Below are 16,756 nucleotides of genomic sequence, written 5' to 3'. Positions count from 1 at the left end.
CACTTTTGAGTATTTCTCCCTGGGAAATATGAACTCAGCCCAAGAATGCCTGTGGCATCTCCAACAACTGAACAACTGGGAAGCCAGCCATGCTAGTTGCCGTGTGTATTTATTACAACCTCACATAAGTGCCTGGCACTTTTACAGAAAGGTCAAATAAAAACATGAGAAAGTTCTTCTAATTAAAAATTCACTTCACAGAGTCAGAGGAAGAATAACTCAAATTCTGACCCCACAACTGGAATGAATGAGAAGGTCACTTCACAGAGTCAGAGACAGAATAACTCAAATTCTGACTCAACAATTGGAATGAATGAGAAAGTTCTGGATGTACGGCAGGAGTAAACGCAGCAGGAAAATAGTTGGTTTGAAAAGATGACAGAATTGTGAATTGTTTCTCCCTTCCTTATACTTCTCATCTAAGTCTCCCTAGTGTGCAAGGCTCTGGGGCATAAAACGCAGTCAGATGTGCTGCACAGAAAGGGGGTCCATCCTCTGCAGATTCATTTTTAATTACTTTAAAAAAATATCTTTAAGTAGATGTGCAAAGGAGTTATCATTCAACAAATCAGTTTATGAATGCAGTGCATTTGATCTATGTCACCCCTTTGCGCAAACATGTTTTCAAAGTTAGCTATGACAATCAAAATAACAATCAGGAGTCAGATGGAGAGACAAGAAGAAAAAATGCTGCTTTAAGTCATGTTTGAGACATTAAGAAAATGTCCCTGAGGCAGTCAGAAACCAGGCTCCTCTGTAAGTTAAGGGAGCACTGGGGTAGAAGCTACTTTTAATAAGAAGGTTGTTTTTTGCTATTAAAAAGAAATTGTAATTCTATTACAAGGAGACCTTCTATCAATCACAGAGAAGCAGATTAATGAAAGGAGAACTAATACCCCCCACTCCCCCTTCAATCATTTTCCTCTTGGGAAGAGGCAGTCAAGCATACTGAGCTGTCCCTGTCCAGCGGCAAGCATCTAGCCTGCCCAGTAATTCTATGCACCCCAGAATCCCGCCAGCCACTTTGTCTAAGAAGCCAGATCCCACAGAGAGCAAGAAACACCAGAAATAGTGACCCTGGGAAGCAAGTTAAGATCAGGACGCTTTACAGGGAGAAGGAGGATGGTCTGGGGTCTCAGAATGTATCATTTTCTTCTCAGATTTCCGTATTTGAAATGGAATAGGGGAAAAAAGAGCATGTGTTAATTTATCCTATTATGGCTATTTTCTATTTGTAAGAGATCAACTTACAACACATAGGATCGGCGTTTTCAGTTTATCAGGAAAAGAAGAGAAATGTTTCTACCATAAATATCTATGTTGGCCACATGAAATGTTGTTTGTGGAGTTCAAATTAAAATCATGAATAATTCTATAATTTTAAAACAACAGAACAAGTAGATTTTCTTGTTGACTTGCACTAACTGTTAGGAAGGTCTCAAGTGGCAGTCTCTCAGTACCTTCTACCCACTGATGCAGGTTCTGCTTTTCAAAGCAAAAGAAGGGAGTTTATGTCTCCTTCTCTGCTCAAGTTGAACACATCCAGACCCTTGGAGGATTCCTCCTATGACAGAATTGCCAGACCCCTCACTGTCCCCACAGACTGTTCTGGAAGTTGTCTAATTTGTCAATGTCTTTCTTTAAATGTGACAGCCAGAAATGGACACACAATTCTACAGATGTGGTTGATTAGAGCAAGGGACAATTAATTGTTGTGACATAAAGACATTATACTATTATCTGAGTCTAACTCTGATTTGAATTTTTTTCCAGGCACATCATGCTGTGGGTTCATTATTAACTATCTTTTTCCTAAAGAACTGTCAGTATACAAAGGCATCTCTTTTCCTGCACCACCTGTATTATTATGCATTTGCTTTTCACTCTCATCATAGCATTGCACTCTACTTAAAATGGTGTTTAACTGTAAATTCTGTTATCTGTTTATAACAGCTATCCTTTTCTCAGTCATCCATGAATTTTTAAAAGCAAGCTTTTAAGATCTTTGTCCAAATCATCCCCACAAATGTTAAACGAGAAAAGATCCTTGGCAAAGGTTTGTGACCCTACCAGAGTTACCCCCTGACTCAAACCCAGTAGCTTACACACCTGGCCAGTGCTGGTTCCAGCCTGCCTTCCTCCTAACCATTCTGCTAGTTCATATACCATTTCTCATGTAAGAGCAGCTTGAAGCCCAGATAATGTCTCCCTTAAAAGCAACATTGGCTTATCCTTCAAAACGAAGTGCAAAAGACCTACACTATTAAAATTATGATTCTATCCAAAGATGCACACGCACAGGGCAGGGTGAAATATGGAAGGGAAGGTGCATCCCTGAAAATATGTGTTCTAATGTCCAGTTGTACAGACTACAGGTGTTTGTTGTCTAAATTCAATATGGTCTTTAATATAGTTTACCTTGTTTAAAAATTTTTTTAATGAGAAATTATGAAGAGAGTTTTGGGTTTGGAAGAAATCCTTATGAAATAGCTTCAAGAGGACTGAAAGCCCATCTGCTCCACCAACCTGAAAACTCTAAGCAGAAAAAGTCTGTCGAAATGACTTGTTGATCTCCAGAAGCACTGGCTGCTTCTTCCTTCTCTACCTCTCTCGCTCCCTTTTGTAAGTTTGCATTGCTATTTTAGATTTAATATTTCTTGACATTAGGTAGCTAGCAAACTAGAGAACTGGATTCTAAAGTTTAGCAAAAGTCTAGCCGGTACTTGTGTCTATCTGTCTGCCTGTCTGTCTCTGTTGGAAAGGTCAGGAAAGCATGGAAGGAAAAAAAAATCTTTCTGTCAAGCTGTGGACCTAAAGACAGTAAAGTGTAAAGGTTCCTTCTTAGTCTAGAAATCGCAAAAGGACACATAAACCATATCATCTATTTACCTAGAATCATTTTTACACTGCGAGAAGGCAACAAGACAAATGATAAAAGTGTGCACGTGGACATTTAGAATAGAGAATAAGGCAGGGTGAATTTTAAGAAAAAGGATCACATAGAGTAAGTGTGGACAACTAATTTTTTTTTAAAAGAAACAAAGTGTTCAATTATTTTTGGAGAAAATGCAATCTGAAATGCTGAATCCATCAAGGTCACAGCCAGAATATTTAACTTGAGATTTTTTTTTTAAAAAGATAGTATTTCTTCACCACTTCAGTATTTTGTTTACAGGATGATTGTCATCAATGGAAAACCGACGTTAGAAACAGGGCACAGTTATCTCTTTGAGGTTATCTCTAACTATTTTTTATGGTGTTTTCCCGATGATTTTCAAAGTCTGTGAGACAAGTGAAAATTCCACTTGGCTTAGATACACAATTTCCTCACCATGCCAAAAGTCATGTTCAATAAGTAAGGTAAATCAACAACTGTTAGATTTATGGCAGAGTTATAAATATGGATAAAATGAACAATAAAAATTCCAGTTACTATCTGACAATTGAAAACTCTACTTTGTTTAGAAATTATTTTCCCCTGCCACATTAGAAATTAAGTCAAATACAGGTGGTATATCAGCACTACAGCAAACTATCCTTTAAAAATGAATAAAATGTCCAGTTGTGATTTGACATGAGAAAATCCTATTCTGTTTGGAAATACAATTTTCCTACCTCTCTAAAATATAAACTAAATGCATGAAATAAATCAATATCTTCATAAATATATGGCAAATTGTCATAGCAAAAGGTTAAATGTCCAAACAGATGGACTATTAATATTTGAAAATGAAAATTCCACTTTGTATTCAAATACAATTTTCCCACTATATTGGAAGTTAAACACAGGTGATAAAGCAAGAGCTTGTTAGAGCCAGAATACATTGTCTGAGCACAAAGCCCGGCTATCATTTGGTAAATTAAATAACGCATACTAGCACTTATTTTGCTTTATATTTAACCTTCTATAAACGGGGAAGAAAACAGCCAACATCAGGAACAAACATTTGAGAAAAACCTAGAATTCACTTAGACACTATATGTCAAATCAGTAGTTAGGGTTCCTATCTACTAATAGTTGTTTGGTTTTCAAGTTGTTTTGTTGTTTTAATGAACACACAAAAAAATCTGAAGTGTCTCTTAATATCTGTTAATTTTTTATATTTTTTGTTGTTTCAGAGAGCAAAAAGGGTTATCTACACTAGTTCTCTATTGATATTGTTTTTTCCCCTTTAAACATCATTTTCTAAGTAAAGTTTTTTTTAATATGTAGAGGAATAATCTTAAAATACCAAGGAACTATACACCAAAGTGATAACTAAGTATATATGTTATAATTGTGAGAGGAAATTCTACAGTTTTCTTCTAAATATTTATGTGCTGAGGTTGTTCATTTAAATTTTTAAGCAAAAAATTAATTTATTTCCAAAGAAAACTGAAATTTTGAAATGTAAAGTCTAATTGGAAAGAAAACAAGTGGGCTACATTTTTAGTTTTTAAAGGTATATCCCAATAAAATATATTTTTTAGCTATCTACATAAACATAGACCCAGTCTGACATACCAGACTATAATTTGACCGGCATCTTTGCAGCGTGAAAAGATTACAGGTGATCTTGATTTTCTTTACAGTTTGCTGCGGTTCTCTGGAGTTTTAGACAATGGCTTTTATTGTGTTAAAATAGTAATGAAGTCTTGCTTATTGTATTTTTGTTTTTACAAAAAAATTGTTGAAATTATTAAATCGGTTCAAAGTTTGAAAGTCTTAGGTGGTGGATTGTTAAACTTGAATCTCCCCAACTTGTCATGCACAAAAAGTAAAATTCTCATCTACTCTCAAGGGTAAGATAATCTACAGCAACGCTACTAAAACTAATGCTCAGATTTAGTCTTCAGAGAGAAATGTGTTTCATCTGTGCTTTGGAAATCAAATTCAGTTGTAGACAATTTGATTTCCCATTGTAACTTCCATTTCTTTTCACTAAGATTTGCAACAGATTGTCTCCGTTGTCTTAGCGCCTAAGACTCTGAAAAGATTATATGGAAATACTCATGAAGGTTTTATTTGGCATTCTTCCTCATCAATACCTTAGCGTCGTGTAATTTTCCCTACCGTAAATCACATATACACAGATAACAAAACTATTCTTTGGCATTCACGCAAATGTCTGGGGTCGTATTTCGGCCACCGCTTCAAAGGATGCATTTGCGGCTGCCGTGACTAAACGCATTCTCTGACCCCACAACATTTAGGAGAACGTATTGTGGACCGGAGCGAGCCCAGGTCTCTGCTTAAATCCGGCAACCACCGGCGAAGGGAGCCTCTAAAGCCCGCCAAAGAACCCGGGAAGCACCCACAGCTGTTTCCAATTGTTTTAGCGTTCTCCACGTAGTGCCCTGGTGGGAGCCAGCCAGGCCTTTACAGCATCTCTGGCCCCCAACCCGCGCTGACCCTGACCTGAGCGCCCCGTGTTGGCTCTTGGCATTTCAAGACCCCGTTTTCCTGCTCGGTAAAACCTAAGAAAAACGGGATTTCGGACACCCGAGAAAATGCGCTTAGAAAGAAGTGAGGGCGGGGTTAGGGGGGAACTGGTCTTTTAAATGTGACATTTTAAGGTTTCCCTTCCACCAAATGCAAGAAAAGGAGAAAAAAGACGCATTGTGTAGATCGGGATGACGCTTGACACCCATTTCCTTTGGCCAAGGAATCAAAATCGCGGGGCAACCCCCACCCCCCCCAAATGGAGCAATGACCCCCAAATCTTTGCTGCGGGGATCGGGAGCGGTCCAGTACTCGGGGTGGGGGTGGGGGTAAAGGAAACTGGGGGTAGAAAATCTGTGCCCGCTAGACAGGGAGGGGCCCAACGGGGGGGTGAAAAAAGAAGGCCAGGGGTCAAGCCTGGGAAGGGACCCACTGGACTCGGGAGGTGGGGTGCGGGGTATCCTGGAGGAAGGGGTTCAGTGGGGCCTCGGGGCATCAAAGAGGCCAGCGCCCGAAGGGCGCGCCCGGGTACCCGGAACCCGAGTGGGGGAGGGGAGGCGGCGGCCTGTTGGCCCCAGGACTTCCAAATCGCGCGCAGGCCACTAACCTGTCAGTAAGAATGTGCCCGTGGTCGCGGGGCTCATCTTGCGTGTCCCCCGACCCTGTCCTGTCCACGCACAGGGGTCTCCCAGCTCCCACCACCGGGGCAATTGCATTCTTGGCCTGGTTAGGCCGGCCGTCCTCGATTCTCCCCTCCCCTCCCTTTCTTTCCTCCCAGCTTGGCCAGTTCAGCTTCAGCATCCTGCACCCCCCTCCCGAACCCCGTGCTCCCCCTAGCGGCGGGCTGCGGAAGCGTGGCCGGCCCCCCCCACTCTCCCATCCCCCCCTTCCCCCCTTCCCCCCCCTCCTGGCCCGCCCCCGCACTCCCCTCCACCCCCCCGCCCGCGGAGCACGCTGGGATTTGGCGCCCCCCCTCCGTGTTCAGGCTATATAAGGCTAGCGGTCCGGGCTCGGGGTACACGCGCTTCAACTTCGGTTGGTGTGTGTCGAAGGAACCTGACTGCCACCCGAGAGCAGAGCCGAGAGGGTCCACCGAGCCCCGCGAAAGGTCCGCTGAGCGGGCTTGAGTCCGGAGCCACTCCGGGCTTCGGCCGCCCAGTGGAGCCCACGCCCGGCCAGGTGTGGGACCCATCCTTCCCGTCCTCGCAGAGGGGTCCTCGTGTGGTGAGTATGCGGTGAGGATTTTTTCTTTATAAGATCACATTCATTAAGATCCCGTTTTTCCGGGGGAGCTGCGGGAGCTGGAGTAACGTGCCCTCCCGGGGGTCTCCACGCACACCCTGTCACGCCTTCACTGGCCGGACGACCCCCAGGACAGAGGGGGGAAACTAAGCCTTCGCGGCTTCTGGTCTTCAAGACCAAGTCCAGAGATGGTCTGTGGACGGACATGAGCTGCGGACAGTCATGAGCTGCAGACGCACATGAGCTACAGACCCCGCTCCCGAGGGTGCTCTTCGGATGCGCTACAACTCACTGAAGCTTCAGTGCGCTTACAAACGGAGGCGCTTCATGCGCCAACCAACGCATGGGCGCTTCAAGCGCTGCGAGCGGAGGCGCTTCGTGCGCTGCCAACTGATGGGCGCTTCAGGCGCTACCAACACTGCGCGACAGGAGCTCTCCGACTCATTTGCGCTTTAGATGCGCTATGAAGTCTGAACTGCCCAAGAGTCGCACTGGGAGAGCGCTAGGAGAAAAGGAGAAGACCTGCCCAGGGCGCTTCATGGCGCTGGGAGAGGCAGACGGACTGCAGAGGTGCGAGCTGCAGAGCAATTTACACCTAAAATGCGCTTCTAACTCATCCCTACCGCAGAGGCGCGGAAGCCACAGCCCGGTGCGCCCCACCGGGCCGCGGAGTCCCCAGCGCTTGGTCTCTGAGAGCGGGGCGGGGGGGACCCACTCCCTCACCTTTTGGGATGGTTCCCACTTAAGGTTTCTTGGGATTTCTCTTGCATGCCCTGTGCTGGTAGACAAAATGGAGCCCCGGGGCAGCAAGGAAGCGTTTTCGCATTCTGCCCGCATCGGCCGCGCTGGGCGGTGGGGTGGAGGGCGCGGACTTTTGGCAGCGCGGGCTGCCTGAGCCGTGATTGATGCCCGCGGCCGTAGAGTTGCCGCGGTGGCGCGACTTGGCGTTCAGCAACAGTTTGTGGAAATCGGTCGGTCTGCTGAGTTGCGGGGAGGGGGGCGGGCGCGCTGGGGCGGGGGGCGTTCGCTCTAGCCGCTGGAAATGAAGCGGGGTGGGAGGCGGGAGGGGGACGAAGAGGGGGGTCTGGGAGGGGGGAGGATCTCGGGAAAGGCGGGCAGACCCTCTGCGGCCGCGGCCGCGTCACAGCCAGTCTCAGACCTGCCCCGCCCATCCTAGCGCGCCTTCTCTGCAGTCGCCCCCTCCCCTCCGCGCCTCCTCGCAGCGCGCCTCCCCCGGAGCGCGCCTCCGTTGCCGCGCGCCTTCCCAGAGCGCGCCTCCCGCAGCCCCGCCTCCCCAGGCTGGCTCTCAGAGCCCGCTTAGCCGAGCCCCGCCTCCACGCCTGCCCCCTTTGGGGTGTCCTGCCCAGACCCTGCCTCCCCGAGCCCGCCTTCTCTGACGTAGCTCCCCCAGGTCCCGCCTCCCCTGGCCCCCCTCTTCTTGAGGTGGCCGGCCTGCACCCCGCCTCCCTCAGCCCGCCTTCTGTGACGTAGCCTGTCCAGATCCCGCCCCCCTCGGCCTGCTTCCTCTGAAGTGGCCCTCCCCTCGTACCCCGCCTCCCTCAGCCAGCCTCCTTTGAGGCGGCCTACAGCCCCGCCCTCCTCAAAGCTCCTGCGCCTGCGCAGTGTGAGCTCCCATTACTCCAGCCCCCCCCCATCCCTCCCTCCTGGTCTCTTGCCTTTGCGCCTGCGTACCTTACTTGTCTGAGCCTGGCTGTACAGCCCCGCCCCCCTGCGGTTTCTGTGCTGCGCGGTTTTTGGTTTTTGTCCACTGGTGTCTAATAAATCTAAGAGTGAGATCAATTAACAACAATTATATCTTGCATTCATAATCACTTTCAACAAGTGCCTTTAATATTATACAACATAATCCTACAATTTAATACTACTGATGGTGGATTATGATGGGAACATCTAAGTTTACCTGGCTGGTGCCTCAAGGCAATTCAGCCAGCGCTTTTATTTCAAATAACAAAACAGAATTAAAGGAATATTTTCACATTTACACTTTTTTTCCTTGGAGACACTCGTGGACCTATTGGAATTGGATGCTTTGGTGAATACAAAACAAGAGCAAGTTGAACTTTGAGAGAGTTTAAGTGACTGGTTGGTACTGCTGGCTTGGACTCGAAGGAGATTGAGGCGTTTCTGTGTATAGGAATCAGGGTGTTGTTTTTCTATTGGACTCTAGAGGATTAGTCCCGCCTACATATAATAATGTGCACTTGGCACATGTAGGCATTCATTAATTACTTGTTAAGTGACCAGAATAAATTGGTTTATTATTGTGTTGCCCAGGTCTGAAGTTTCTGATTTCTGAGTCCTGGGTCCTTTGGCACTTTGCTGTCCTAGGTTGTACTGTTGTCTTAACTTTCTCACACCCAACAGTGTCTTCTAAAGTTTTTGGCTTGTTCTAAAAAAGAAAAAAAAATGTATATGTTTTTGAACTGCAATTATGTGAGCTGTAATTATAATATAAAATTAAATTAAATTAAATTATCCCAAGTAATTAGCTTTTTTCATAAAAAGCTAATTATTTGCTATCCCAAGTAATTAGCTTTTTTCATAAAAAGCTAATTATTTGCTATCCCAAGTAATTAGCTTTTTTCATAAAAAGCTAATTATTTGTTATCCCATGTAATTAGCTTTTTTCATAAAAAGCTAATTATTTAAGTTTTAGGCAAATGGGTTATTAATGCTACATATTGGCATTTAAAATTTGTGTGATGTAACATAAACGAGTTACATTACAAAATAAAGATTGAATTTTCAGCTGTCATAATTAAACATCTGTATAATATACAGATGAACTATGTAAAAAGGCTTCTAACTGAAGAAATTTAAAAACCTGGTTCCATATTTACAAACTATGAGCCAGGATTTTATTAAGGGGGTGGGGGGGGAGGAGGTTTTGCCTCCCACAAATCAGTCACTCTACTAATTCCCCTCCCTCAAATTATTTTTCCTTTGGAAATTCTGTGATTGTAATTACAGCTTTAAGTCTGTTTCCTATTTTGGGAATTTTATATATGCATATTTAAGAGGCCTAAAACATTGATAAAGCATGCACATACTAATTTGCATTTCACAAATAATGCAGTTCTCAAAATCTTTGGACAATATTTGAAAGTTTACAACACTAGCATTTATGTCCCATTTCCTTTTGGGACATTTATACATGGTGTTTTGGGCCTCTTTTTTTTTTTTTCTATGTTTGAAATTTTAAAACTTTTTAGATGTCATAATGACATTTGTCCCAGGCAGTTAGGCTTTATGCAGTGTGACCTCTCAGTTTCAGGAATGGGACCTTGACCCCCTCCACCTCTCACCTCTCCTATCTAGTCCCCACTAAGGGTGAATTTAAGGAGCCAATGTTTTATAAGTCAAATAAAGTCAAAATGCTCCTTACCTCAAATTAACTTTGCTTTGAGGTACAGTCCCACCCATAAATTGCAAACCTCCACGTGGGAGATTGAGCCCTTAAACTGAGGTCTTTGAATTTGTTTAATTAGCACTGTATTAAAAAGTTTTTTTTTTTAAAAGTGAGGGGAGGGGCATGTATCCTCAAGTTACACAAGTTATAGCCCCTCCTTACTAACTTAATCTAGGCCCTTTTCACTTTTTAGTTTTGTTTTCCTAAATAACATTTGATTGCTTACTGGTTTGCTAATGTAATTTCTATCTCTCTATTGTTTCTTATAGGTGTGAAAACCACCTTATCTAAGCTTCAATAATGTCCATCCTGTGTCTGTGATTGGCACATAGGTTGTTGACCTCCCTGACCTGGGTCACACTGCACACTAGGCCTTACTGGCAATGCTCTTTGGGAAGTCTCAAGTCTTTTTCCCAGGGCTACTTTGTAGAAGACACAGTGGTACCTTAGTTACCTGTGGTTACTAGACTTTTTAAATGGGACATTTGAATCTCTTAATTTAATATGCAATAATCACATTATGCTAATGACTTTATAAAGGAAGATAAATGTGATGGGTTAGGATTTGTTTGTTGTGTCTTGTTTGTTTTTTTTCTAAGCCGGAATGTCAATAAATTGATGTTTCTTTTTTTTTAATATAGCCTGGAATATAGGTAATTAAGAAGCATGGTTAAAACTATTAAAGTAGCACACTAATTCCTGTCCTTTAAGGACAAATAGCCACTCCTTTGAGAGGCCTCACCAACTACACTGGACAAAGGGAATATGGCTACTGGTGGAGAGTTGGGCCGGGGGGGGGGGTCCTAAATATTAGTTATTTTCCACCTAGCTTCTCTAATTAACAAATGTTTACCATTTGAACATTACATAATGTAATTATGGCGCATTTTGCCTTGATAGATCACAGAGAAGAAAGTTGTTTTAAAACTTTAAAAGTTTTCAGATTTACAAACTACAAAGTTTTAAACTTTTTAAAGTTTATACAACATGGTTTAACAAAACTTTTGTTTAGATTGAGTTCAAAACTTTCCAGAGTTTTAGAACTTTAATATACTTAGAACTTTTAAAACTTAAGTTTAAAACTTCTGAAACACATTTGTCAAACTTTTACAAAGATAGACTTTTAATAAAAAGTTTTCAAAACTCATTTAACTTAATATATTAAACATGTAAACACTTTATGTGTTTATGTTTTCCAGATTTGAGATTTGAGATAACTGAAAATATAAAATAATTAAATTAAATTAAATAAATTCATTTAATGCTACTTTCAGAAATGACACAGATCCTGTGTTATCATTTGTGTGTATGATGTGTTGTCATCATACACATTTAATCCCTCCCCTCACTCCACCTTCACATGCACACACGTCCACTCACTATGCCCCCCCCTCAGGAATGCATCCTATCCCATTTTAGCATTATACACCTTTGGGTGGGGCTCTGTTGACAGAGTTTATTACAGACTGCTTACCTGCAGAACAAATAAAGCCCTGGACTTTTTTTAACTAATACAATATTAAAAAACAAAAACATTGAATATATTTAGATGCCCAGGTTGCTATAGTTGCACCCTCCCATTTATATAAAAAGTTACATTTCTCTTATCTAATTAATAGCTTTTATTAGTATCAGTTAACAACCATTGGATATTCCCTGCTTTGTCTACATTAATTAAATCACAATGTGTTTGAGGGTATACTATTACTGGGCATCTTGAATGCCCCATTTAATAGTTCATTTCTTCCAAGGAGGCATTAATTAGCATTCGTTGAATGATTATATAATGAAGAGAGAAATAGACACCTGCCGTTGTTCAGTGTCATTTCTGTTGCACAGAGAATTCTCTTGTGGAAGTTGAATTATGATCAGAAATGTAATTAGACAGTCTTGTGGTTTTTGTGATGGTGGTAGTTGTGTTTGGTTAGATAATTAGTGACTTTCTCCGTAGAGATGGACTTGAGTGTGGGACAGTTAACCCCACTTTTTCAGACTTCAATACAAGTGATTTTAATGCCCCCTCCTTTTTTTGTGGTTTTCTCATTGGTTAGAATATTAGCTGGGTTGTTGTTGTTGTTGGTTGTTTTTTTTTTGCCTAGCTTCTCTTATAATTAAGGTTATTGTTTTGCATAATTATTTGGTATTCATCTTTGCTTTGAAAGTTTCTTGCTCTCTTCCTGCCATACAAAGTTATTGTTTAAAAATGTAAGGACGCTGATGATAAAGTTTCTGTATTGTTGAATCATAATGAGCAGGTGGCTTTTGAGGGGGGCAGGGTCGTTTGGACAATCAGAGTGATATGCTTTTCACTGCTGTTGGAATTGATTGACAGCTCGGTTCTTTTTCAGTTTTGAGGGTGTGTTTTGTTTGGCCACTAATTAATATGAGCCTCTCGAGTAAGAGGGTAGTTTTAAATTGCTAAATCTTTGTGTATGTGGTGCTGCTATGAATGTGTATGTTGAATATATAATTTTATCTTCATTTACAGAAACAAGCGGGTTTTGAAAACAAAGCAGCCTCGAAGAAGGGGAGCAAGAGGCCAGGATCCAGGCCTCCATCCCCACAGGTGTGAAGCCACACCCGGGAGGTCCCCTCCCACCCCCATAGTTGCCATGGGTCCCGGAGGAGCTGCTGGAGCTGCTGGAGGGTCAGCCGACTGCCCTCCCCCTCCCCCGCCCCCTCCCCCCAACAACAACAACAACAACAAAGGCAACCAGAGCCCCTGCGTCCCCAACATGACGGAGCGCAGGCGGGACGAGCTGTCTGAAGAGATCAACAACCTGAGAGAGAAGGTCATCAGGCAGTCTGAGGAGAACAACAACCTGCAGAGCCAGGTGCAGAAGCTGACCGAGGAGAACAGCACCCTCCGTGAGCAGGTGGAGGTGGAGCCTGTCCCCGAGGATGATGAAGACGACATTGAGCTGCAGGGTGCCGCGGCGGCTGCCGTGCCCACCACCCCCATCGAGGAAGAGTGCCCCGAAGACCTGCCAGAGAAGTTCGATGGCAACCCTGACATGCTGGCTCCCTTCATGTCCCAGTGCCAGGTCTTCATGGAGAAGAGCACCCGCGACTTCTCACTTGACCGCGTCCGTGTCTGCTTCGTGACAAGCATGATGACCGGCCGTGCTGCCCGCTGGGCCTCTGCCAAGCTGGAGCGATCCAATTACCTGATGCACAACTACCCGGCCTTCATGATGGAAATGAAGCACGTCTTCGAAGACCCTCAGAGGCGAGAGGCTGCCAAACGCAAGATCAGACGCCTGCGCCAGGGCCTGGGGTCCGTCGTCGATTATTCCAACGCCTTCCAGATGATCGCCCAGGACCTGGATTGGAACGAGCCTGCCCTGATTGACCAGTACCACGAAGGCCTCAGTGACCAGATTCAGGAGGAGCTGTCCCACATCGAAGCCCCCAAGACCCTGTCTGCGCTGATCGGCCAGTGCATCCACATCGAGAGAAGGCTGGCCCGTGCTGCTGCTGCTCGCAAGCCGCGCTCCCCACCCCGGGCGCTGGTGTTGCCCAACGCAGGTCACCAGGTGGATCCGACCGAGCCGGTGGGAGGTGCCCGCATGCGCCTGACCCAGGAAGAGAAGGAGAGACGCCGAAAGCTGAACCTCTGCCTCTACTGCGGCAACGGAGGGCACTACGCCGACAACTGTCCTGCCAAGGCCTCCAAGAATTCGCCGGCGGGAAACTCCCCGGCCCCGCTGTAGAGGGACCTTCAGCGACCGGGCCAGAATTAATAAGGTCCCCACAAGATGATGCTGTCTCTGCGCCACACCTGCAAGTGATGCTCCAGATCCATCTCCCGGGCAGACACGCCCTGTTCGTCCGAGCCATGATCGATTCTGGTGCCTCTGGCAACTTCATTGATCAAGAATACGTCATACAGAATGCAATTCCTGTAAGAGTCAAGGACTGGCCAATTCTCGTGGAAGCAATCGACGGGCGCCCCGTGGCATCCGGCCCCATTGTCCACGAAACCCACCACCTGTTCGTCGACCTGGGTGATCACCGAGAGGTGCTGTCATTCGATGTGACTCAGTCTCCGTTCTTTCCCGTCGTCCTGGGGGTTCGCTGGCTGACCATCCATGACCCCAACATCACCTGGAGCACCCGATCAATCGTCTTCGACTCCGATTACTGCCGCTACCACTGCCGGATGTACTCGGCCATACCTCCACCGCTCCCACCACCACCGGGGCCGCACCCGACCCTTTACTTCCCAGTAGAAGGCGGGTACAGAGTTTACCACCCAGTGAGGTATTACTATGTCCAGAATGTGTACACCCCAGTGGATCACCACCACTACCCGGATCACCGGCTGGTCGATCCTCACATAGAAATGATCCCTGGAGCACACAGCATCCCCAGTGGACATGTGTACTCCCTGTCTGAACCGGAAATGGCTGCTCTCCGAGATTTCGTGGCGAGAAATGTGAAGGATGGGCTAATCACCCCCACCATCGCACCCAACGGCGCACAAGTTCTCCAGGTGAAGAGGGGCTGGAAGCTGCAAGTCACTTACAATTGCCGGGCTCCGAACCACGTCACCATCCAACATCAGTACCCTCGCCTGTCTATTCCAAACCTAGAAGACCAAGCGCACCTGGCCACTTACACTGAATACGTTCCTCAAGTACATGGATACCACTCGTACCCCACCTACGCGTACCCGACCTACCCCGTAGGATTCGCGTGGTACCCCGTGGGGCGAGATGGGCATGGAAGATCTCTCTACGTACCTGTGATGGTCACCTGGAATCCACACTGGTACCGCCAGCCTCCGGTACCCCAGTATCCGCCGCCGCAGCCGCCGCCGCCGCCGCCGCCGCCACCCCCGCCACCACCTTCATCGTCCTACACCATGTAAACATCTGTCATGTCCTCCAGGAACTCCGCCCTCAGAAGTTTATTCCTGTGCAGCTTCTCAATCACACCGCTGGACTGTCACCTCAGCCTGTGGAAGGAGCTGATGCTAAGGCAGGAAATGTTGATTTCTTTATGGAGGGGGAAGTAAAATGGGGAGGACATGATCTTTCTTGGAGTTTCGGGCACTCTCTTTACATCAGGGGAGGACCGACGCCTTATGAGGAAGCCACAGTTATTGGTGCAGTGTGGGACGGCTTCCGTGATCCTCTTGCTGCACCCCTTGGAAACTTCACCATCGTCAAACTCCACTTTCATGGTTCCGTTAATATACAAGGAGCAGCAACTCGACCGGTTCTCCCAGGAGCAGGCAAAACCCCCTGCCAATTGTAACACCTCAAGCCTGACAAAGGAAGTGCTCTCTCAGACTGACTCTTGCATGTTAAGAGTGTGCCTTCACATCCCGGTGCAAATCACATGTACCCAAGAACTCTGGCTTTGACAACATCTTACCATCACCATGCCAGTAATGGCAACACCTCTCATCATCTGTGAGGGCTAAAGAGTAGCAAAAGGACACCCGAATTGTGTACCCAACACTTGAGAGGCTCTGAGGTCACTGGTACCAACTCCTGCTGGTACTTCAGAGGGTGTTTTCATGAGCGGCCATGTGTCTGCCTCCATATGCACCTGGGCATCCCATCATCCCCTCATTGGTCTGTACCAGGAGGATGCTTGAGAGGGGAAATGATTTAGCACCCAGACCACACTCTCAGAAGAGGAGGAATTAGAGTAGTACTGGACACTGTCTTGAGGCTATGGACTTGTAAAAGATCAGAGTCCGACCTGAAGCTGCCAATGGATGACAGGCCTCACCTTTGTGCTAACCTGGGGCTGCCTGACTTCTTTTAGCCTGGTCCCTTGCTACTACCTTGAACCATTTGTCTAACCTCTCTCTTTCTGTTTTACTACTGCCACTTAACCCTGCTGCAGGATTTGCCACCTTCCTGCCTGGTTGCTGAGACTCCATTTTGCTGCCATGCATGGAGATTGGAAGAGCAGGCTTGAAGGAGCATGTGTTTCAGCCCACATGGTCTCCAGTTGCCAACATACAGTTTGAGCAGTAGGAAGCAACATGGTTTATATTTCAGAATACATGTCATGGAGTCTTAATGGTGAAGTTTCCTTTTCCATCAACATCACCTTTAATACCTTCATTATCAGCCCCCCAACCCCTTTACCCTTGCATGTTTACTTAAGTTTTAGCTATAGTAGTATCTTTTAGGTATTTTTAAGTGATGACTATGCTTTCAAGTTTCCACTGATGAATAAAGAACTATCTAATTCTTCTAGTAAAATTAAGTAACATAGCATATTTCTGTGAACTTACTATACTGTGAATGAAAGTCTCTGAAGTACAGACTTCAACTTTAATATTACTCTCAGTTCTATCAATTGGGCCTTTAAAACTCACACGAAGAGAACAAACCTAATTGGCTGTTCAGTTGAGAACAACTTTATCTTGTTTTCCTCAATGGAATCAGAAAGCTTGTCAATCACTCGTGTGTGTTAGTTACTTTTTAAATGGTGCATTTGTGCTTCTGGACTATTGTGAAGTGTCACTCCAGTTTACCTCAACCTCAATTCCATTCTTCATACATTTGAACTCAAATTTTAATTGATCTTCAAGCTGCAGAATGCTCAGAAATGGGACATTATCTGCAGCCCTGGCATGTACACACGGACATTTGCCACCACTACAAGCAAAAGTCTGGAGAATTTGGCCATCGATG

At 45.3% G+C, this 16,756-nt stretch overlaps 2 protein-coding genes across 5 annotated transcripts in view; one reads left to right on the top strand and one right to left on the bottom strand.

Annotated features, from left to right (window-relative positions):
* Sgce (sarcoglycan, epsilon) overlaps positions 1–6,255 on the bottom strand; it is a 74,488-nt gene extending 68,233 nt beyond the window's left edge. For 2 of the 4 annotated variants that reach the window (XM_013035870.1, XM_013035872.1), the window contains exon 1: positions 6,030–6,255. In XM_013035870.1, the coding sequence (XP_012891324.1) occupies positions 6,030–6,138 (109 nt within the window). In that variant the 5' untranslated portion in view covers positions 6,139–6,255. The remainder of the gene's footprint in view (positions 1–6,029) is intronic. The other 2 variants (XM_013035871.1, XM_013035873.1) reach the window with 1 other exon arrangement.
* A 6,331-nt stretch (positions 6,256–12,586) lies between these two features.
* Peg10 (paternally expressed 10) lies at positions 12,587–14,967 on the top strand. The gene is given in 2 exon segments (XM_013035853.1): positions 12,587–13,778; positions 13,781–14,967. Coding segments are annotated over 2 exon segments (2,259 nt in total). The 5' UTR covers positions 12,587–12,706.
* Positions 14,968–16,756: the final 1,789 nt, after the last annotated feature.

This window comes from Dipodomys ordii, unplaced genomic scaffold (assembly GCF_000151885.1).
Source record: "Dipodomys ordii isolate 6190 unplaced genomic scaffold, Dord_2.0 Scaffold227, whole genome shotgun sequence".
In the NCBI taxonomy this organism is placed as follows: domain Eukaryota; kingdom Metazoa; phylum Chordata; class Mammalia; order Rodentia; family Heteromyidae; genus Dipodomys; species Dipodomys ordii.
This window is presented reverse-complemented; position numbering and strand designations above follow the sequence as displayed.